Source organism: Equus caballus, chromosome 8 (genome assembly GCF_041296265.1).
Source record: "Equus caballus isolate H_3958 breed thoroughbred chromosome 8, TB-T2T, whole genome shotgun sequence".
NCBI lineage: Eukaryota > Metazoa > Chordata > Mammalia > Perissodactyla > Equidae > Equus > Equus caballus.
Window position 1 is genome coordinate 2,695,760 of NC_091691.1, and position 23,164 is coordinate 2,718,923.

General features: G+C 56.1%; 1 protein-coding gene across 1 annotated transcript; it reads left to right on the plus strand.

Annotated features, from left to right (window-relative positions):
* The first annotated feature begins 265 nt into the window (after nucleotides 1-265).
* Nucleotides 266-21,130, plus strand: GGT5 (gamma-glutamyltransferase 5). The gene is made up of 13 exons (XM_014742114.3): nucleotides 266-496; nucleotides 764-947; nucleotides 12,728-12,858; nucleotides 13,187-13,282; nucleotides 13,810-14,005; nucleotides 14,637-14,794; nucleotides 15,325-15,471; nucleotides 16,294-16,430; nucleotides 16,804-16,994; nucleotides 17,397-17,503; nucleotides 17,663-17,781; nucleotides 17,922-18,032; nucleotides 20,716-21,130. The coding sequence occupies exons 2-13, from the start codon at nucleotides 775-777 to the stop codon at nucleotides 20,860-20,862; spliced, it is 1,713 nt and encodes a 570-aa protein (XP_014597600.1). The 5' UTR covers nucleotides 266-496; nucleotides 764-774; the 3' UTR covers nucleotides 20,863-21,130.
* The last annotated feature ends 2,034 nt before the right edge of the window (nucleotides 21,131-23,164 follow it).

Genomic DNA, 23,164 nt, shown 5'->3' on the forward strand with positions numbered 1-23,164 from the left:
AGGGGCACGCCAAGTGGGGACTAGGGGCCCCGTCCTGGGACCATTGTCCTTCTGAGCTCCAGGGGAGGGGCCAGGCTACCTCAGCTTTGCCGGGAACCGGGGAGTGGCCCTGGGGGCCATGGAACCCTGCACTCCCGCTCCTCTGGGGCAGCAGACGCCAAGTCCTCAGGCTCGTGGGGACGGGGTAGCCCAGGGCGCCTGTGGCCGGGTGGGCGGGCCAGCAGGCAGGAGGGGCGTTTGCACCATCTTGGCTTGCCGTGGGAACAGTAGTGAGGGAGTTAAAGGCAGGCGGCTGCTTGTTCCTCTCTCCTGTCTGGAAGGAAAACTCCCCTAAACGCTGTGCTGCCTGGCCTCCCGGCAGGGCCGAGAACAAGGGCTGAAGGCTGGAAGCTGGGGCGCGTGACCAGCCTTGCCTCTGTAGAAGCACTCCAGGAGTGCCGCCGCCGTGCCCGCCGTCCCCACGCCCACCGTCCGCCTGGCTGCCCGCTGGTCCTCTGTAAACCTGCCTGTCTGCCCATCCATCTGTCATCCCCTTCTCTCCAACTGTCTCCCTGACCGTCCATCTCTTACTATCCCCTCTCCAGCTGTCTGGCTCGTCTGTCAATCTGTTTGTCTGTCTGTCTCTGGCCCCCATCCATTTATCCATCTGTCCAATCATCTCTGAGTCTATCTGCACATCTTCTTGTTCATTCATCCACGCAGCTGTCTGTGCATCTGTCTGCCCACTAGCCCATCTGCCCATCTGCCTCCCCTCTCCCCCCAGGGCGCAGAGCCATGGCCCAGGGTCGCAGGGCTACGGTAGGCATGGTCTTGCTGGGGCTGGGGCTGGCCCTGGCCATCATCGTGCCCGCTGTGGTCCTCTCTCGCCACCTCGCCCACTGCGGCCCCCAGGCCTTTGACCACGCTGCGGTCGCTGCTGACTCCAAGGTCTGCTCGGACATTGGACGGTGAGTGAGAGGTGGGTGGGAGCTGGGTGGTCCTCGGCGGCTGGCCCCTCCCAGAGACTGTGTGACCAGTGGCGGGAGCGTGGAGAAGGCACGCATGTGTGCAAGCTGTCATGTGGGGGCCAAGTGGGTTTGGACTCCAGCAAGAAAGCAGCCCCAGGGCACTCACACAGAGTAGGCAGTGGGTGTGTGCATGTCACAGACGGGGGTTTGGGGTAATGACAGTGTGGGCAGAGGGGAGGTGGTGTGTGAGTCTATTCCAGCTCCAGGACTCAGGCGGCCCAGAGATGGCACCGTCACAGTGTCACTGGTCTGGCTCAGGCTGACCCCGATGACCAGCACTGGCCCCTTCAGAGAGGCCAGGACAGTTCTCCGGGGCTGGGGTCTTCTCCCAGGGGCATGGGCAAGGGGGCTCAGGGGCTCAGGGGCTCAGGGGCTCTGTATGTGAGTACTGGCCTCCCGGGGTGCACTCAGTGCTGCCCAGGGCCAGCCTCCCACCCTGGCCCCCAGCCCCCACGGCCTCCTCTCCTGGTGTCAGGGCCTCAGTCAGGCCAGCGGTGGGCCCATGAGTGACTTTGATGTTTGGCGGGTGAGTGAGGGGGCAGAGGAGAGCAGCTCCAGCTGGCGTTCCTGACCTTCCAGGAAGCCCAGCCCATGGGAAGCTTCCACTGCCCCTGGGGCAGGACATGGCTGGGTGCCCCTGCTGGGCCTGCCTCCTGCCGTGGTCTGGGCAGCCGTCCCCCTTCCCTGCAGGCTGGGTCTGCTTCCCAGAATATCTGTCTCGTGGGCCATTGTCAGGGTCAGAAGTGCTTTGTAAACCGAAGGGGACAGTCCCAGAGCTGGGCAGTGTGGCCAAGTCCCGGCCCAGGCGCCACCGCCACCGGGCAGGTGGTCTTCTCTGCCTTTCGTCCTGGCTCCACCCCTCCTGTGTGCTTTCTGTTTCATTCATTCACCTTCTCATTCATTACTTTCTTCCTTTGTCTGTCTGTCCTGTCCTTGCCCTACTCCCTCCCACCCTGGTCCTCTGGGCTCTTCTCAGGGCTTTCTGTCCCCTCCCTCAGGGCTCCTTCCAGGATGACAGTGGCTGAGGATGGCAGCTCAGGGACAAGTAGGGACAGGCTGCTTGGTCTCCTCAGAGCTCCCAGGGGTGGAAGGGGAGTAAGCCCCCCATGCTCTGGAGAACAGGCAGAGGCTCTGTGCCCACCGGAACCCATAGCTGCAAAGATGCAAACAGGGCTGGGGCTACGGGGACCAGAGGCCACTGATGGGAAGGCAGCCGCCAGGGGTGGGGGGCTGCTGCCGCGTATCTCGGGGTGGGGGTGGGGGGCGGCTGGGCCTGCTGTGTCTCCCTGAGTCTTTCCGGGGTTGGGGGTTCTCCTTGGCCTTGCCCTGCTGTGCTTGTGAGGGTCCAGGTTGGGGTCTCTGCTCTGAGCCCGTGTTCCCCGAAGCACCCCCAGGTGAGGAGAGCAGATGTGGTTTCTCCCCTGGGTTTTGTGTACTTTCAAACAGCACTCTCCACTTCCTGTTCTTTTTTAGGAAGCCAAGAGTGGGAGGGAGCCTGGAGCTGGCCCCAGCAGCTGTGGAACAGGGGTCATGTGACCCTGGCTGGGCTGGGGCCTCTGGCCAAGGCCAAGATGCCTCCCGTGAGGGCCTTGGTCACGCTGCTGCTGTGGGGTCTGATGGGGCCGCCTGCCCGCATCCCGCTCTCCCCTCCTCCCTGCAGCTTCCTCACTGCCTGCTCCCCACCCGCAGGGCCTCCAGACGCCCTCTCCTTCTACCCTATCCACCGTGGGTTTCTTCCTTTGGGGCTGGGCCTTCTGCAGCAGCCAGAGCCCCTGGGGAGGGTTCTCAAGGCTTGTGGGAGTGAGGACCCAGTGCCATGTCCAGTGGACATCCAATAGATGCATGGTGACAGTGAGGGCACTCCCCTCTAGACGGTCATCTTCCCGCCGTAGGTCCCCGTGTGTTAGGCCTGTGTGCAGACTGGGTGTTCTGAGGCTCTGAGTAAGTGCTTGTCTCCTAGAGAGATGCCTGAGCTTCAGGGTCAGTGGTGACTCTTAGGCTTTGTGGCATCCGTCTGCTGTGGCCATTCGGAAACACCTGCCCTCCCACAAGACCCTCCGTGGGAGGAGTCTTTGCTCCCCGCTCAATCCAGTGGGATTCCTTGCTCCCTTGATTTATGAGGAAACTAGGCCTGCACAGAAGGGAACTGCCTGGTGTCACGGAGAGAGCACGCCCAGCTGGGACTGTCATCCTCAGCTGCCCCTGCAAGGGTGGAAATTCTCCAGACCCCAATGCTTGTCTAGCCCCGAGGCTGGGCCTGTAAAGGTCAGAGCTTTACTGATCAGGCAGGTAGTTGTAGAGGAGGCTGGAGGGGCCCAGGGTGCCCACCCTCTAGGGCTCTGCAGTCTGGGCTGGCCCTGGGCTTCGGAGGTGGGATGAACCCCAAGAGTTGAGTCTTGTCACTGCCCCAGACCCCACCGGGGCTCTGCGGGTTGCACTCTCGGTGCAGAGGAGAGCAGGGACTTTGGGCAAGGTCAAAAACAAGCCTCAGTTTCTCCATCTGTGAAATGGGGCTCATGTCAGCACTCCCCTTGTGAGAGGGCCGTGGAGCTTGCCTGGTATGTAGGGCTTGTGCCCTGGATGGCAATCGTTCTGATCACTGTCTGTTACAGTGGCTTGGACTGCACGTGAGTCAGCATCTCAGGACCGTGATACAATAATAGTGTCTAATACCTAGTCCAGTTCAAATTTTCCCCATTGACCCAGTAATTCTATCACGTCTCTCTCTCTTTCATCTCCCATCTATCTATCATCTATCTATCTACCTACCTATCTATCTATCCATCTATCTATCATCTATCTATCTGTCATCTATCATCTATCTATCTATCTATCTATCTATCTATCTATCATCTCTTCAGATCCAGTATTCAATCAGTGGTTGGCGTGTTTCTTTAGTCTTCTTTAATCTAGAACAATCCCCTGTTTATTGGAAAAAATCAATTGATCTTCTACGACATTAACATTTTTAAAGAAGTCAGTCCAGTGTGGCACAACCGGTCTTCACAATCTTGATTTGTCTGCTTATTTCTTTATGATCAGATTCGGGTTAATCACACTGTAACACAGGCGCTGTTTCGCCCTTCCAGTTGTGTCACATAGGAGGGCACAGATGGCAGGCTCTCACATCATCGGTGATGCTAAGTTGGGTCGCTTCCTACAGGTGCTGTTCCCCTGATCTCTCCACTGGATGGGGTACCATTTTCACTTTTAAATTAGTAACATATGGTTTGATACTTTGAGACCATGTGAATATCTTTTTCTCAAACAACATTTTACCCCATATTTTAACATCTATTTTGATCCTCGTCTATACAAATAAATTTGTGTTTGCAAAAAGGTGATTTCTAAACCTGTCATTTCTTCAACATTTGTGAGCCAGTATCCTTCTGTGAAGATCCCCTCCCAGCCTGATATTCCTGAGTATCACTATTGACTCATGGATTATTTTAATTCATTATATTACAATCCATCACTTTTATTCTTTTTGTTGCTCGAATTGTCACAGATACGACAATGACACAGTGGGAGCCCCTTTAAGCCACCAACTATGTTCTTGTACGTGTCGCCATTAGACTTGGAGAATTTTCTAGGCTTCCAGCCCGAGATGTTCCAGGATCTGCTTGCATATCTCCTCATCCAGCCCTGAAATCAGGAATTAAGAGAGAATGGCATTTTAGAAGGCGAGCTCTGGATGCTGGCAGTGCTCGTTACTGCCGGGCTGCCATGCTTACGGGTCGTGTCAGTGCACGGAGCCAGAGCAAACTGCATGATAGGAATGCCATGAATCTGTGCTGAATCTCCAGTCCAAGTCCACCTGACGGGGGCCTTCCTCCTCCTCTTCCTCTCTCCCAGCGTAGGATCCGAAGGGAACACCTATCAGTCAATCAATGAGCCGCTTCTATTTTTCATGCATCCTCTCCATTCTCACCTCTACTCTCCTTTTTTATCCACACAGCAGGCCTCCTCACCCATAATAGCTTTGGCCATTTCTCCCATTTTTTTCAGTTAATTTTCCCCCTTTCCACCAGATGAGATTTTTGTCTACACCGTCATTAAAAGGAAAATTTTCACCAGTCCAGTTAACGTATCCATAACGTCCAATTTTATGTGCCATAACACAGGCAAGTTTACTTTTATCAATACCAGGGCCCATAAAGCCAAAAGTTCTTTTTTCACCTGCCATTTGACTGGCCTATAGGTAAAACACAGCAGCCACGTCCTCAAAACAATATCCCCACCCCATTTTTTATGGTTATAGTTTACCTACATTTTCAGAACAACAGCCATTACATTGCTGTACTGTTTCCATTATAACCATCATTTTTAGCCTTAGTTCTCCAGGTAAATATATATTTAATTCTTACTCCTACTCATTATGTCAAACTCTTTCCAGTTATTTTGGTTGCCTGAAGTTTATTTTTATTAGATTCCACAGGCAGCGTTCCTGGGGAGACATTCACTGCTTTCTTGCCTGTTTGTAACAGTCTGTGGCCCTTGGAGGGGAAGGTCGGTTTAGCTGGGTACACAATCCTTGGCTTGTGTTTTCTTTCCTTGAATGTACTGATTATAACTGCCATTGTCTCTGGTGTAAAACATTGATGTCGAAAGTCTGATGACAGTCTGATTTTCTTTCTGTTGTAAGAGACTTAGTCTTTTTACCTAGATGCCCAAATAATTACTAATTTTTATTAAAGTCCAGTAGGTTTATTAGAATGCATCTCAGTGTTGGCTTTTCTGAATGGGTTTTGCCATGCAGTGGGGCGCCCTTTCCATGCAGGGTGTTGAGTTTGTTTTTTGTTTCTAAATCAGAAAAGTTATCTTGAATTGTAGTTTCTATTATTTATTCTCTTCCATAGACTCAACTTTCCTCTCTGGGGCTCCTATTAATGGAATGTTTGATCTTCTTTGCCTATCTTCTATATTGTTATTTTAAAATCTCTCTCTTCGTTTGTTTTTGATTTAAAAAAATTTCCCCCTTTTCATCTTATCTTTCTTTGCAGGTGTCTCTGTAGGCGTTTGCTCTGTGTTCATCCTTGTGTAGTCTTTGCTTCTGAGAATTTTTTCTTTTATGCTCCATTTGGTCCTGAGTTCTGTAATCTTGTTTTTTCTGTCTTCATTTTCTCCAACACTTCACTTTAGGGTTTTTCTCATTCTGATGTAGCCTGTTCTTTCATGGCATCTTATATTTTAGCACATTTTGACATATTAAGTTGCAGTTCACGTCTGCTTGTGGGCTTGTCTTTTTGGTGTGCCTTGACGGGGCATCGTTCTGCTCCCTACTATCTTTTATGTTATAACAACTCTGGGTGCAATGTGACTTCAATCCTTTTTATTGTTCATGTTTAAGCAGGATGAATTTTCCTTCCCTTTGGGGATGGAAGTTGCATCAAAATAGCTTTTACAGTTTTGGGTTCTTTAATTCCTTCTATTTTTTTTTTAAACTGTTATTTACTTATTTACTTAATTTTGTTTTTTGAGGAAAATTAGCCCTGAGCTAACATCTGCTGCCAATCCTCCTCTTTTTTGCTGAGGAAGACTAGCCCTGGGCTAACATCTGTGCCCATCCTCCTCTACCCTATGTGTGGGACACCTGCCACAGCATGGCCTGTCAAGTGGCGTGCAGGTCTGCACCCGGGATCCGAACTGACGAACCCTGGGCCGCTGAAGTGGAATGTGTGAACTTAACCACTGTGCCACCGGGCTGGCCCAATTCTTTCTATTTTTTTCACAAAATGGTTTGAAAATTGTATGGCCTTGTACTTTCTGATATTTGTCTTCTCAGATCGCCTCCAGTACTTTTTAAAAAACTCTAGGTCTTCTTTTCCCTCTGCCCTGTTCCTGGCCTGCTCAGCTTGACTCCCCTCCCGGCAGCTTCACCCCTGTGCCGGCCTCTGCCCTGGAGGATAGCATTAGTTTGGTGATTCTGAGAGTCACCGGACCCAGAACTCTTCAGCACCATCCAGCCTTCCCTGGCCCCTACTTACTCACCTGGCAGCTGAAGACTGCCAAATTCAGGCTGTAAAGCTCAGCTGAGCAAATGTTCTCAGATTGATGGGCCTTGCAGACTTCCCTGTGAGAACCTGTGGGGGGCGTGGGAGTTCACCAGACCTGTTGTTTCCCCTCCCCTTCCTCCCCCGCCATGGGGGCGACCAACCCCACAACTTTTGATCTACGGTATTCTCATTACAGTTGGTTCAAAATATTTTCTAGGGGCCGGCCCCATGGCCGAGTGGTTAAGTTCGTGTGCTCTGCTTCGGCAGTCCAGGGTTTCGCTGTTTCGAAGCCTGGGCACGGACATGGCACCGCTCACCAGGCCATGTTGAGGCGGCATCCCACATGCCACAACTAGAAGGACCTACAACTGAAAAAATACACAACTATGTACCAGGGGGCTTTGGGGAGAAAAAGGAAAAATAAAATCTTAAAAAAATTTTTTTTCCTAATTTCCGCTGTAATTTCTTTGTTTCTTGGGTTATTTAGTAGTTATTTTTCTCAATCTTCAAATGCATGGTGATTTTCCAATTAATTTTTTTTTTTTTGAGGAAGATTATGTAGGGGAGGAAGACATTTCCTCTTCCCAAATGTGGGTGTGTCTGGCCGGAGAAGGAATTAAATTCACATGAGACAGAATAGCAAGAGAAAATTAAACAAAGCTTTGTGAGGAACCATGGCCCGGGGCCTCTCTTCCCCAAGGAAGAAAGGGCACCGAAGAAGTGGGGTGCACATAGTGGTTATATACCCCCAAACAGGGTGTTTCACATGTGATTGAAATGTCCCTCCCACAATAGTCACCAGATTGCCCTGTCGGCACAGTGCTTGATGGATACAGCAGGTAATGGTCTGCTGTCTCAGAGGGCGCAGCAGGAGGCAAGTCTGTTGTCTGGAGCTGGGCGGTCACAGGTGAGCGCAGCAATCAGTTCCTAGCCTAAGGAAAGATGCTTAATCCTTAAAGAAATGCCAACGTTGGGAGGGGAGGGAAGTCAGTTAGAGGAGGTTACCAGAGAAGCACAATAAAATGCAGATTTAAGTCCTTGCCTTTGACATTGATTAAGAGTTTCTAGAGAGAAGGTCATCGCCTTTCTTCTTCCTGGTACAGAGAGGGAGGCACCTTTTACAGATAGAGATTTACCTTACAAATGTAAATGTGTCCTAACAAAGGGCAAGTTCCATTTCTCAGAGCCTCCTTCCCTGTCCCAGTTTATCAAAAGCAATCAGCCTCAAATAATCCTGATGCCAAAGAGACATATCTTGCGGTGGCCAGTTTCAGGTCCCTACAATTAGCTCTGAGCTAAATCTGTGCCCGTCTTCCTCCACTTTATATGTGGGACACCCACCACAGCATGGCTTGCCAAGTGGTGCCATGTCCACACCCGGGATCCAAACCGGCAAAGCCCAGGCCGCCGACGTGGAACATGAACTTAACCACTGCACCACCGGGCCAGCCCCTTTAATTAATTTATATGATATCAGTTCTTTGAAACTTGTTGAGATTACTTTAAGGTCCAGCAAATGATTAATTTTTATAATATTCTATGTGTTCTGGAAAAGAATGTGTGTCCAACTGTGTGATTGTGAGTGATGCGGGCTCGGCGAGCCGAGGAGTTGAAAGAAAGATTTCTTGGACTCTCAAGATCTGGCAATGGTGCTCTTCTATTTAGAGAATAGTACGGAATAGCATGGGGACAGGACCCATGGGCAGTCAGAGCTGCTGCTGCATGGGGACAGGACCCATGGGCAGTCAGAGCTCCTGCTGCTGCCCTGAGTTGAGGGTTAGGGCTAATTTTATAAGGCATGGGTACATGACTTATTTTTACTGGAAAAAGAAAAGATGATGTAAAAAGTCATTAAATGATTTCAATGCAGATGGGGTCTGGTTATTGTGCGGTCATATAACTTTAGATACGAATCTGGCCATATAGATCGGCATGTAGGTGAGGATGCCCTGGGCTTCTCTCCCTGGGGCAGCCCTAATTCATACCATAAAAATCCACCGGGTCGTATAGTTTGGCACGTAGGCCAGGTCACCTTGGGCTTGTCTACCTGGGGCAGCCTTAATCCACATCATGAGCACAGAGATCTACACGTGTGAGTTCAGTCAGTTTCTTACGAAGGTGTCGCTCAAATCTCCCACAGCCCCGCTGACTTCTTCCGCTTGTTCTCTCAGCCGCTGAGAGGCGTGTCACAGTCTCCCACTATGTATATTCGTCTATTTCTTCTCTTTGTTCTGCAAATTTTTGCCTTTTATAATTTAAAACTAAGTGCACACACATTTTGATTTTTATATCTTCCTGTTGAATTGAGCTTTTTGTAATAACAGTGTCCCTCATTATGTCTAATGACAATTTTCTTGTTAAAAGTCTACGTGGTCTGAAATTAATATAGTTATACAAACTTGGTTAGCGTCTGCATGATACATTTTTTTTTGTCATTTTATCTCCATGTCTGTTCATCTATTTTCTATATGTTCTATTCTTTTCTCTCAGCACTCAAATTTGGATATTTTGTACTGAATTAATTTTTTTCCCTTTGTGTCTAATCTGTTGTTAATCTGCTGTCAGCACTGAGCTCCTAATTCTATGTTTTATAGTTGCCAGTTCTCTGGTGAAATTCTTTTTTTTTTTTTTTTAAGATTGGCACCTGAGCTAACAACTGTTGCCAATCTGTTTCTTTTTTCTTTCTGCTTTTTCTCCCCAAATCCCTCCAGTACATAGTTGTGTATTTTAGTTGTGGGCCCCTCTGGGTGTGCCATGTGGGATGCCGCCTCAGTGTGGCCTGATGAGTGGTGCCATGTCCGTGCCCAGGATCCGAACCAGCGAAACCCTGGGCCTCTGAAGCAGAGCGCGGGAACTCAACCACTCGGCCACGGGGCCAGTCCCCTCTGGTGAAATTCTTAATCTTGTCTTTTATACCCTTGAAGGTAATTATTTAAAGCCTGTGGTCTGACAGTTTCATCATTTGGAGACCCCACAGGTTTTTTTCTTCGTCATTGTCTAAGCTTTTTCTGGGCTCTGTTTGTGCTGCCTCAATTCCTCATTTGCTTGGTTATTTTTAATTTAGCACTGGAAAGTGTTATAAAAATTGTTATTCAAAATAAGTTTTAGAAATAATTTGAGGCCTAGGACACCAGCAATCTGGGGGCACCTTCATCCAGTCTGAGTGACTGAGATGGTCTGAAGCCAGGCCGCCGGGCCTGTCAGGGCTGGTCTGTTTCCAGTTTACTGTCACTCCCAGAGTGAGGACCCGTCTCCAAGTGTGGTTCGCCCACATGCGCAGCCCCCAGCCACACGAGGGTGTCAGAAGCCCTGCGTGGCCTCTCAGTCACCTCTTCCTGGACCAGCAGTCATCTGGAGGAAGGCAGCTCCCGAGGCCGGGCTCACCTCTCTTCTAGGCCTGTAGTCCTTCCAGCCTCTGAGGCCTGTCAGCAGAGGCCTCCCACCCATCTGGCTTTGCTGGTTGGCTGTGGGAAGTTCGGTCTGAGTTATTTCATCTCCGATTACCGGAATATCTGATTTACACTTTAGATTATTTTGTTAAACTATAAGAGAGCAAGGCAGATGCAAGGGGCCAGGTGGGAGCTCATTGCAATAACCCGGTGAGAGATGCAAGTGGCGTGGACCAGGGTAGTGGTGGCGGAGTGATGAGAAGGGACCAGAACCTGGGTATCTTTTGGAGGTAAGGAACTGGCAGGATTTGCTGGTGGACTGCACGTAGGGATGAGGGAAAATGACCAATCAAGGAGGACTCCAAGGTTTACGGCCTGAGCGAGGAGTGAGTGGTTGCATCCTTTTCTGATAGTGAACGCTAGGAGAGGAGTGGTGGGAGGGCAGCTTAGGTCAAGTTAAGAGTGAAACGCCTCTTACACATGCGGGGGCGGTATCCTGTGGATGGCTGAGTCTAAGTGTCTGGAGTTTGGGGGAGAGGACTGGGCTGAGGATAAAACTTGGGGGTCAGCAGCTAGAGGTTGCGTGTTCAGCCCTGAGCCTGGACCAGCTCGTCCAGAGGGTACAGATGCACAAGGACCAGGGACTGAGGCCAGCGCCCCCAGCATCATGAGGTCGGGGTGGTGGGAAGCAAACCAGAGCTTGCGGTAGGGCGGTTTCCTGGAAGCTGAGAGCCGAAAGCACTTCAGGGGAGGGAGCAATGGGTCGGGAGAGATGAGGCCTTTGTTTTGGATGGAAATTGAAAAAAAAAAATTTTCCAGTTTGTCTTTTGACCTTGTTTATGGTGTTCTATCCTTACTAAAATTTGTGTTTCTCGGGGGGCCGGCCCAGTGGCGCAGCGGTTAAGTTCGCATGTTCTACTTCAGCAGCCCAGGGTTCACAGGTTCAGATCCTGGGCGTGGACCTAGCGCCGCTCATCAAGCCACACTGTGGTGGTGTCCCATATGAAAAAAAATAGAGGAAGACTGGCACAGATGTTAGCTCAGCAACAATCTTCCTCACACACACACACAAACACACACAAAATTTAAAAATTAGGGGCCGGCTCCGTGGCCGAGTGGTTAAGTTTGCATGCTCTGCTGCCGGGGCCCAGGGTTCGGATCCTGGGCGCGGACATGGCACTGCTCGTCAGGCCACGTTGAGGTGGCATCCCACATCCCACAACTAGAAGGACATGCAACTAAGATATACAACTGTGTATGGGGGGGCTTTGGGGAGATAAAAGCAGAAAAAAGAAAATTAAAAAAAATTTGTGTTTCTCTGTGCCTGAGCGTAGCAGGCTTATTCTCGCATGCTTCCAGCTTCGTGCCCACTTTCCCATCCCAAGATTATGTGTATCCGTGTAGCACCTGTGTGTGCCCATGTGTGGGCTGGGAGCAGGGACACGGGCTTGGGGGAGGGTGTGAGTCCAGGATGGAGTGGTCAGGCCAAGGTGCCCAAGCTGAGAGAGGGTGCTGGGCCCAGAGGTCCCACGGGGTGTAGGAGAGGGACCCAGGTCCACTCCCTCTCTGGGCCTTGGTTTCCCCATCTGTAACTGGGGTTAAAATGCTGGCTTCCTTGAGGTGCTGCGGAGGATTCCTGGGTGTGAGGGAAGAGGCAGCCCCTGGTAAGCTGTGCAGGCCTATGCTCCAGGGATGGGGTCATTTCTGTGACATAGGCCAGTCTGACCAGCACCTCAGAGCTGAAGGACCCACCCCTCACTGCCCATGGACAGATGGGGAAACTGAGGCCAGACAGGCTTCCCATAGACATTGGGGCCCCAGGAGAAGCTGTGGGGCCCATCAGCCCAAGACCCAAGCCCCGGTGGCAGAGCAGGATCCTGGGGTCACTTGAAAAAGTCTCATCTTGAAGAGGTTGGGGCCTGTGTGTCCCCAGTGAGATGAGGAGTGGAGGCTGCCCAGGGCGGGCTCCTGGGACTGTTGGGAGGGACCAAGGGGCTGGCTCCGGCATGGTTCTGCCTGTTGCAAATGAGCCAGTGCTGCTGAAGGACCTAGGGAGTAACGGCAGCAGAAGCATTTTACAAACTGAGAAGTGCCTTATATTTGGCAAGGGGCAGTGTAAATGGCATCATAATTTGCAATCTGTAAAGTGTGTGGACCTGTGAGCAGTTGCACTTGAGAGGGCAGCCGGATGTGATCTCTGACCTAACATGGGGTTTGGTGGCAGCAGATGGGCCACCCACATGTCACCATTCCCTGGCGAATGGTAGCTGAGCAAGCCGAGGTGGGGAGGCCGGGGTAGGGGAGCCAGGCCATTTACTCTGCCCATGTTCCCTAGCGCCATCCTCCAGCAGAACGGCTCAGCCATGGATGCCACCATCGCAGCTCTGGTCTGCACAGGTGTCGTCAACCCCCAGAGCATGGGCCTGGGTGGAGGGGTCATCTTCACCATCTACAATGCGACCACAGGTGAGCCCATATGGGACCCCCATGGGAGGGTGGGCTTGTCCACAGGCACTAACGGCGAGGTGCTTGTGAACATCCTGAGTGTGCTGCCAGGCCTGTCCTGTCCTGTCCGCCCAGGGGGCCTCTCGGTGCCCCTCCCCCCGCCTCATCTGTGCAAAGCCTTCCTGGCAGGTCCTATGCCAAGTCCTAGCCCAGAGGCCAGTTCACAGTGCAGAGCGGGAAGGGAGACCCAGAGCAGGGCCAGGGCCATCTGAAGGGCCCAGGCTGTGGGGCAAGGCCTGGCAGCCGCAGGAGTGCCCCTGACCACTGGCACGCCCTGCCCTGGCTCCAGGGAAGGTGGAGGTCATCAATGCCAGGGAGACAGTGCCTGCCAGACACGTCCCGGATCTGCTGGACCAGTGTGAGCAGGCCCAGCCACTGGGCACAGGTGAATCCCTGGGCAGGGCCACCTGCTCCCACTCCACCAGGCCATTGGGGCTGACCAGAACAGCCCCCTGAAGGGGCAGCATGCTTCATGCACAGGCTGTGACACCGTGACACCGAAGGACAGCAGCTAGGGGTGTGGAGCCCCCACAGGTCCTGACCCACTGGGGTGGGGGAGTTTTCCTGGGGAAGGGGTGATCCAAGCAGGGGACCCAGCCCAGGCAAAGGTCTGGACGGTTCAGTGGAGGTGGGTTGGTGGGGGGTGCGTGGGAGGTCTTGGGGCCAGTGTGTGCTAGGCCCTGGGGCCTTGGCTGTGGACTTTGTATGGAGGGCACTGGGGAGCCAAGGTGGGTTTGAGCAGGGAGGGATGTGGGCAGGCCTGGCCTCGTGAATGCTCACTCTGGCTGCCATGGCTGGGGGGGGCGGTTGTGGGGGTGATGGAGAGCCCCTGGGGCAGGCTTGGGAGCCACGGGGCTGGGGGCAGGGTGGGGGTAGTGGGGGGCCAGGGCATGATGCTGTGGTGCTGTGCAGGGGCTCAGTGGATCGGGGTGCCTGGGGAGCTCCGTGGCTACGCCGAGGCCCACCGCCGCCACGGCCGCCTGGCCTGGGCGCAGCTGTTCCAGCCCACCATCGCGCTGCTCCGAGGGGGCTACCGCCTCCCCCCCGTCCTCGGTCAGTTCCTCAACCACAGCCTCCTGCGGCCTTCCTTGAATGCCTCATCCCTGAGGTGAGCACCGCCCGGGGGGACCCGGGGCCCCTCCTCTGCTCCTGGGGTCAGGCCGCGGCCTGTTTGAGCCGGGCCCCATCCCAGCCCCTCCTCACACCGGAGGGTTGACCTCATGGGGGTGCCGGGGGCCTTGGATGGCCAGTACCTTGCTGTCTCAGTTTGTAGACCTTTGGGCTCTGCATGGCAGAACCTAATCGGAGGGGCTCAGGCCAGAGGGAGTTTAGGCCGAGTGATGGGTCTCCCAGGGCATGGATTTGGGCTCCGCTACTGTCCTCTGGCCCTGCCCTCCTTCTCACTCTCTCTGGGTTGGCAGTAGGGCTTCGGCTACCCCCTTGCCTGCCCTGCCAGCCCACTGACCAGGTCCTCGCAGGAGTGTAGGGAGGACGGACCCCGGGTGGATGCAGGCCCGACAGGGGAGCACGCCCTCCTGGGCCAGGGTGAGGAGTGAGGAGAGAGGCGTCAGCCCCTCCAGTCCTAGAGAACTGGCCCCCTGATGTCCATGCCAGCCCCTCAGGAGCCCAGACCAGGACTGCCTCCCTGTAGCGTCCCAAGGCCAGCACGAGAGCCCCTGCAGCACTGTGGCTGCCCTCTGGGACTGGGCCCCACCCTGAGGCTGCTCCCCAAACCCCAGGCAGCTCTTCTTCAACGGGACAGAGCCGCTGAGGCCTCAGGACCCATTCCCGTGGCCCACGCTGGCTGCCACCCTGGAGACTGTGGCCACGGAGGGCGCAGAGGTCTTCTACACGGGGAGGCTGGGCCAGACGCTGCTGGAGGACATTGCCAAGGAAGGTCAGCAGCGCTGAGGTCCCAAAGTCCCCGGCCCTGCCAGAGAAAGATCCGGCTTCTGGGTGCTGGGACGGGGCAGGCCCTTCCCGAGGCCCCACGGGAGTTCCGGCTGCTCCCAGGGCTTGGAGAGGCCGTGTGCCCAGTCCTGCCCACTGCTGGCCTCAGGGACCCTGTGGTCAAGGCCCTCAAGGAGCAGAGTCCCCCGTTAGGAGAGTTAGCAGTGGCCATGGTGGCCCCAGTGGGCTCCTGGGCCTGGAGCTGGCCCCCCTCACAGTCTCTTGGAGGCCAGCTCGCCTCTCCCATCTCCCCCTCCTCCCCCTCCCAACCTGCCTGCCTCTGGCCTCTGTCCACCCATCCCCCACTGGGCTCTAGGGTCCAGCCCTGAGGCCACTGCCCACAGACCCACCATCACCCCTCTAGGTCTAGAACGCTAGGGACAAGGGGAGCCCCACTGTGTGACCTGGGGTTGGTGGCAGTCACTCTCTGCCTTATTTTCCCCATCTGTACATGGAGCCCCCTCTGTCTCACCCCAGGCAGCTGGCTGACCCTGCAGGACCTGGCGTCGTTCCGGCCGGAGGTGGTGGACGCCCTGGCGGTGCCCCTGGGAGACTACACCCTGTACTCACCACCACCGCCTGCAGGGGGCGCCATTCTCAGCTTCATCCTCAATGTGCTCAAAGGTGATGATGCCCCCAGGCCTCCCGCCCAGAGCCCTGCCTCGCTGGGAGGCTAGACTCCAGGCCCAGCGGGGACTTTGGAAGCCATTGCTTTTTCCAGCTCAGACGAATGACACGGAAGACAGGGCTGTGGAAATGGGGCGAGATGGTGTGTTCTAGAGGCGGCCTCTAGCGAGGCCCACACTACGGGCTTTGCTGAAGGGTCTGAGTCCTCCCCTGAAGCTGACCCAGTGCAGGGGCACAGGAGCAGGCGGGCTCTGCAGGTAGTGAGCTGCCCGGCGAGTGTGTGCAGGGGGCTGAGGCCCGGCCCCACCCATCGCAGCCTACAGGGTGGTGAGGGGGCTCCTGGCAGTGGCCAGGGCTGGGGCCGCCCGAGGCTGACGGTCCCCTGTGGCCGCCGTACAAATGACCACAAACTTAGTGGCTTCAAACAACAGAAATTTATTTTCTCACAGTCCTGGAGGCCGCAAGTCCAAAATGGAGGTGTTGGCTGGGCCACGTTCCCCCCGGGCTCTGGGGGCGAATCTGTTCCTCCTCCTCCAGCTTCTGGAGGCTGCCGGCACACCCAGGCCTGTGGCCAGCTCGCCAGCCTCCCCTCCGTGCCCACAGGGCCTCCTCCTCTTCTCTGAGTGTCCGTCTTCTAAGGACACACAAGGTTACATTTAGAGCTCGCCCAGATAACCTGCTCCTCTCAACAGCCTTAACTTAAGCACACATTTTGCCGTAGAAGATAGTCTTCCCAGGTCCTGGGGATCAGGATGTGGACCGATCATTTTGTTGGGGGGGCTAATATTCAACCCCCACCTGCGCTCCCTCCCTCCCTAGGGTTCAACTTCTCGGCAGAGTCAGTGGCCCGGCCCGAGGGGAGCGTGAACTTGTACCATCACCTCGTGGAGACCCTCAAGTTTGCCGGGGGGCAGAGGTGGCGGCTGTGGGACCCTCGAAGCCACCCGGAGCTCCAGGTGAGGTAGCCTGGGCTGGCGGAGAGCCGCCTTCCCCGCCCCGGGACTGGGCGTGAGGGGAGCGTCAGGCAAGGTGCTCTGTCTGTGGATCCCGAGAGCCTGGCCAGGTGGCATTGGAGGGTGTATGTGTGGTTGGTGCCAGAGCTGGACAGCCTGGCAGTGGCCCAGGGCAGGGAGGGTGCAGCGGGTCTGGGGACTGGAAGGGGCACCTGAATGGCTAGTATTGGGGGCAGTGACGTCTCAGAGGACCTGGAGGGTGGGCAGGGTCTGGGCTGCAGGGAGGACAGATTGGAGAGGGTCCCCCAGGGGGTCCTCTGCTCCATGGGCCCCTCTTGGCTTCTCGCTGACCCTGCCACCTGCCCACCCACCCCAGAATGCCTCCCAGGTCCTGCTGGGGGAGGCTCTGGCAAAGCACGTCCGCCAGCAGATCGACGCCCGGGGCGACCACCAGCTCAGCCACTACAGCCTGGCCGGGGCCTTGGGCTACAGGATGGGCACAGCCCACGTGTCTGTGCTGGCAGAGGATGGTAGTGCTGTGGCCGCCACCAGCACCATCAACACGCCGTGCGTGAGGCCCAGGGGCGAGCAGGCAGGCCCCACTTCTTTGCTCCCTAGACCTCAGCCCCGGCCTCCCCTGCTTGTCTCCATTGCGGCAGCACTTTGAGTTTGCCTATTTCTTCTATCAAAAGGGGTCCAACACCCCTGACACCTCTGGCTGAAAAGGTTGTTGATGGGGTGGCCCTGAGCCAGGACCCACCTGGGATGGCCCTTACCCAGAAGGACGCCCTGAGGCGGGGCACTGGTGGATATCTGGGGACAGTGCCAAGGAGAAAATAGCGGCTCCAGCATGCTGGAGGGCAGCTGCTAAAACGGGGGCCTCCTGGAAGGCTGGCGAGCCAGCATCCACGCTGGGGGTGGGAGGTGGGGCGTGCGGCCCGAGCCCAGGCTCTGCTTCCCCATCTGCAGCTTCGGAGCGATGGTATACTCACCACGCACAGGGATTCTCCTTAACAATGAGCTCCTGGACCTTTGCTGGAGGCGCCTGACAGGCTCCAGTATCACCCCCCGACCTGGTGAGTGTGGGGACCCCGTTGGCGAGAGGAGGGAAGGGCGCAGCTGCCCACCTCACCCAGCCACGGTGAATGGAGATGGGGGCGTGGGGGGAGTGGAGGCTGTCCTGGAGGGCACTGGCTTGGAAGCCAGGATGCGAATGACAGTTGTCTGGCCTCCAGTTGCAGGTGAGAGGCCCCCATCATCCATGGTACCCTCCATCTTGGTCAACGCAGCTCAGGGGTCAAAGCTGGTGATTGGTGGGGCTGGGGGGGAGCTCATCATCTCTGCTGTGGTCCAGGTGAGTCTGGGGGCTCCTGGCTGGCATGTCCCGTCTCTGGGAGGCCCTGTTGTCCTGCTCTCCCACGGGGGAAGGGAGGGATCGGTGTGGGGGGCCGGTGCCGCCTCCCTCCCTCACTGTGGCCTCCTTCTCTCCACCAGGCCATCGTGAACAAGCTGTGGCTTGGCTTTGACCTGGAAGCAGCCATCGCAGCCCCGATCCTGCACGTCGACAGCCAGGGCCAGGTGGACTACGAGCCCAGTTTCAGCCAGGTGAGGCCGCAGCCCAAGCCGCCAGTGCACGCTGCTCGAAGCCCCTTCCCCGGGGATGAGCTCAGCTGCTGTCTCGGGCCGGGCACACTTGAGCTTTGGGTGCCATCTGGAGTTGAGAACGCAGTGGCCAAGGCACCAGGCCTATCTTGTGGCCGCCGAGGCAGAGAACAGAGTGCAGTGCGAGCTTCTCCCAGGCAAGCCCTCGGCACCCGGTCTTGCTCTGTCTGGGCCACTCTCTCCGGAAGCTCGTTCTCCTGCTGTGGCCTCTCAAGCTCTTGCGTGTGGTGATGTGTTTCCTTGTGTGATTTGCAGCTTTTACTTGTGAGTTTATTTGTAAGACTGTATCATTCCTGTGAGAGTCCATGGAGGGATTTCCTTCCAGGGCACTGGCGGTCGCATTGGTGCTGAGGTTTTTTTAATTTTATTTTTATTATTTTTTAATAGATTTATTTCTATTTTAATTTTTTTAATACTTTTTTTTTGAGGAAGATTAGCCCTGAGCTAACATCTGCTGCCACTCCTCCTCTTTTTGTTGAGGAAGACTGGCCCTAAGCTAACATCCGTGCCCATCTTCCTCTACTTTATATGTGGGACCCCTACCACAGCATGGCTTGACAAGCGGTGCCATGTCTGCACCTGGGATCCGAACCGGCCAACCCCAGGACACCAAAGCAGAGTGTGTGAACTTGACCACTGTGCCACCAGGCTGGCCCCTGGTGCTGGTTCTTCTGAGCATTTCTTGGTTCCCCGACATGAGCAGGCAGGGGAGCTGAATTCTCTCATGAGACTCCCTGCCCTCAAGCCCCCAGCAGACGGTCAGCATCCTCAGAGCTCTCTGGGCTGGCGGATGCCCTCCACTAGGACCTAATTTAAAAGACTGGCAGCTTTTCAAGGCTCCACGCTTCATGCCTGGGGTCAGTCCAAGCTGCTGGGGCTCGTAGTCCTCCAAGCCGCTTTCCTGTGATGAGCGTGTCTTGGTCTCAGGGCCACCTCCACAGCCCTTAGAACTCTGAAAGCCATAGAGTGGGGTTTTGATTCCGAGGGGGTGTGTAGTCCACGAGAACCTCAGTCTGTGGGCCTGGCGACAAAGGGCCTCAGCCCGTCAGCTCAAACTCTCGGAGCCCGAGGCCCTCCCTCTCGTTAGGCTCCTCCCTGTGGAGGATGTTGAGTGCTCCCTCAGGCCTCATCCTCTTATGCCCTTCCCCTTGACCTTGGCTGAAGCTCCTTACTCTGTGAGCATCGTTCTCCAAGGAACTTAGATTCTGGGAATTCAGAAATGATAGCCTGGAATCCGTCGACCTGCGAGCCCAAGATCCTCGGAGAGTTAGAGTGTTGGCCTTGCAGGTCTAGGGCATTCCATGGAGAAAATCCTAGACTCTGGGTGGAGACCTTGAGTCTCCAAGGGCTTTCACACCCACCAAGGCCCAGGGACTGAGGCCAGAGGGGCCTTCATTCCTCGGGGCCTTAGAGTTTGGCCACTAGACCCTAGGAACAGAGTCTCCAAGCACTGAGGGCCCTGTTGTGGCCTTGGCTATGAGGACCTTGGCCTTCAAATCCAAGGACATTGGGCAATTAGTGCGTCAGGCAGAGAAACTTGTAACTCAAGGGCGTAGCGCTCCAGAGACCTCGCCTCACCAGTGGCTCAGGGCGCACGTCTCACCAGGTGACCTCAGGTTGGAGGCCCTGGTCCTGGGGACTACAGAGCACTAGGGTCTTTGTTCCTGGAGGTCTCTGGAATCTAGGGCCCTGGTGGGCTAAGGTCCTTGGCCTGTTGGTCCAAAATGGTAACTGGAAACAAGGGACCCCAGTAGCACAGGTGCCCACACTCCAGGATTTATGCCCCTTACAAACATGTGGCAAGTATGTGACGGCTACAACCCCAAGGCAAGGTACCTAGTGTCTTAGAAACCGACACCTGGGGCCCTGATGCCCTAAATCCCACACACGCAGCGTCGCAGACCTGAGCCTTTAGGGCCCTGTGCTCTGAGCGCCTCCGTGGGGGACCACTGGTGCCTTTAGCCTGGGGGTCAATGTCCCTGGACTTGTGGATATTCAGAGAAAATGGCATCTGAAGCTTCAGGTCCTTCTTCCAGCTGGTTCCTCAACCCATGGGGCCCTAAGCTTGCGAGGCCTCCGGCCGCCAGGAGTTTGACTACCGCCTTCCTGGGTTCTATGATCTCCAGTCTGCTCATGCAGGTGTTGAGATGGAAGGTCCTATGCAGCCTGACAGTGCTGGCGCCAGGGCCTCTTCTCCTCCGTGTCCCGAGGCCCCTGGGCACCCCAGACGCTGAGGCGGGGAGCGAGATCTCAAGTTGGGCAGGTCCTATGCCTGGAGGACCCAGGACTCCGCCTTCTAGAAGGCTTAGCTTTCAAGGTCCTCAAAATTAGAGACCTCTCAGCCTAAGTTCCTAGCAGCCACCTTCTGCACCGAAGGCCCCAGATTCCTCAGATGTTGCCCCTGGGGCCCCTGGTGTCCTTGGATCCAGGACAGAAAGAAACTTGAGCCTCGTGCTCCTTTGGGCCTGAGTGTTGTCCTCCCCGCCACGTGCCTGGAGCCAGGCTTCCCCGCTAGCGCCTGAGGAGTGGGAGGCCACAGGGTTCTTAGGTCCCTGCCTGGGCCCTGTCCCTCCAGGGGCGGGTCTGTGCTGCCCTCACCTGTGCACCCGCCTTCTCTCCTCTCCAGGAGGTGCGGAAGGGGCTTCAGGACCGGGGCCAGAGCCAGAGCAGGAGGCCCTTTTTCCTGAACGTGGTCCAGGCTGTGTCCCAGGACGGCGCCTGTGTGTATGCCGCGTCGGACCCGAGGAAGGGGGGGAAGGCCTCGGGCTACTGACGAGGCTGCTCCTGAGAGCCAGGGTCCGGGTGCCATCGGTGTCCAGGCTGGCCTTGGCCATGAGACCGAGAGCTCCAGTGGGATCTGGACTGAGGGATCAGCCTGGGGCTGCAAGGGGTGGGGACAGCATGGCAGATGGAGGACCATAGGGGCTCACGCCCTGCCTGCCCTGCGCTGGCCCCTCCAGCCTTCCCCAGGCCTCTCACCCAGGACTGTGGCCCACCCCCATCTGTATATCTTGCAGTCCAAGATTAAAGAGGAGGCCGGACATGAGCTGATTTGGGGTCGAGGTAGGGAAGGGGACCCTCAGTACACACATTGAGCTCCTACAGTCCTCTGCTACATACCACCGTGGAGGTGGGGAAACCGAGGCTCAGAGAGGGGCCGGGCCGCCCCTGGACAGCATGCACCCCCCGTCCCCCACTTGCTGGGGCTCCACAGCATGGCTGCCTGCGACCCGCCTATGGTGGGAAGGGACGTGGCCTGGGGGTGCCAGCCTCTGCCTCTTGTCGAGGCCCATCTCTGGATCTTGTCCTCCGTGCCAGGGGAAGCTTGGATGAAGCAAAACCTGAGAGCCCACCTGGCCCCAGCCACAACAGCCCATTTCTCACCCTTGGCACTGTTGGCATTCTTTTTGGGGGGCTGTCTCCACACGGTAGGATGTTGAGAAGCCTGCCTGTCCTCCACCTGCTGGACGCGGCAGCAACTCCCCCACAGCCAGTTGTGATGCCACCAGATCACCCCGTGAGACACTGCTCTGGACCCAGGAGCCCCCAGCTGCTGTGAAGGGCTTTCCTGCTGCTGGACAGGCTGCCCGCCCTGGGAGCGCCTCGCTGGACTGACCTGGGCGACCTGCCCCGCGACAGTTGCTGGGAGCCTGGAGTGTTTCTGTTTCACCCCAAACATCCCACATGCCGATGCTCTGCTCCTGAGCTGTCGCTCCCACTCTGCCCTGGAGGCCACCAAGCAGGGTGGGCGGTGTTAGTTCCCTGTGGCTGCTGAGACCAAGTACCGCAGACCGAGCGCCTTAAAACACCAGGAGCCCCTCCTCTCACAGGCCGGGTGGGAGTCTGATCAGTGTTGGCGGCTGAAGCCAAGGTGCGGGCAGGGCCGTGTTCCCCATGGGGTTTAAGGGGGACTTCCCGCCTCTCCCGGCTGGTGGCCGCATTGCTGCCTCCCCCCCCCCCCCCCCGCCCCGCCCTCCCCCGTGGTCGCACGGCCTTCTCCTCCATGTGCGTGAAGTCTCCCTCTGCTTCGGCAGGTCTGGGTGGAGGAGGCACCCTCAGAAAGTGTGTAAGGACACTTGTAGGCATATAAGGCCTGCCCGGATAATCCAGGGTGATCTCCCATCTCAAGACCCTTAGTTGAATCTCAAAGTCACTTTCACCATATTATTCACTGGCTCCAGGGATCAGGATGTGGACATATTTAGGGACAGTAACTTAGTCTCCTGTACATGGGGAGGGGGTCTGGATGGCGCAAATCCCTTATCTGGGCTTAACTGGGGAGGTGGACGGGACATTTGGACACACTCCAGGATGTCTGGGCACAAAGGCTGGCTCCCTTTGAGATGGGGGGTTGTCCCTCCATCATTGCTGTGCTCCCCTGTGAACCCTGGGGCTGCAGACACTCCTGGGGGTCTGGTTTGGGAGGGAGCGGGGAGCAGACTTCCAGAAAGGGCAGGTCTGATTCAGGGGTCAGGGACGCAGGAAAAGTGGGCTTAGACAGAAGCAGGAGTGGGGGGCTTCGGGCCTAGTAGGATCCAGAGGGTGACCCGGTCCTGTCAGGACCCTCCACAGGGTGGCCTCACCATCCCGAGGGCTCTAGCATATTGACTGAATTTCACAGCCAGCAGGAGTGACAGAGCTTCTCCCTTCAGCTCCCCTCCCCCGCTCCCTGCAGTTTAACGAGAGTCCCAGGCCCAGCTTTTGTGGACCCAGCGGATCCCTCCCTGAGCAATCTGTGTGGCTGGCATGGGGCAGGGGGGCTGATTGGCTTAGGTCCATGGGGCCCACCCTGAGAGCTGTCCCCACCCCGTGGGGAGAAGGAGACTGCTCGGCGCAAGCCTCACCTGTCCCGTGGTGGGAGCCTGCTTCTGTGCTCCCAGACCAGACTTGCCCCCTGCCCAGGGCCCAGGGAGGCTGCCCCACCCCAGCAAGGCCTGAGTGGGCCTGGGAAAGCCTTACGGTCCCTCCTGGTAGTGCCTCCTGGCTGCACCCATGGAGCACGTTAACTGTGTCCTGGCACACTGTGCAGAGGGGAGGGCTCCCCTGTGCCCCACTCCTGATTCACCATCCTTGGA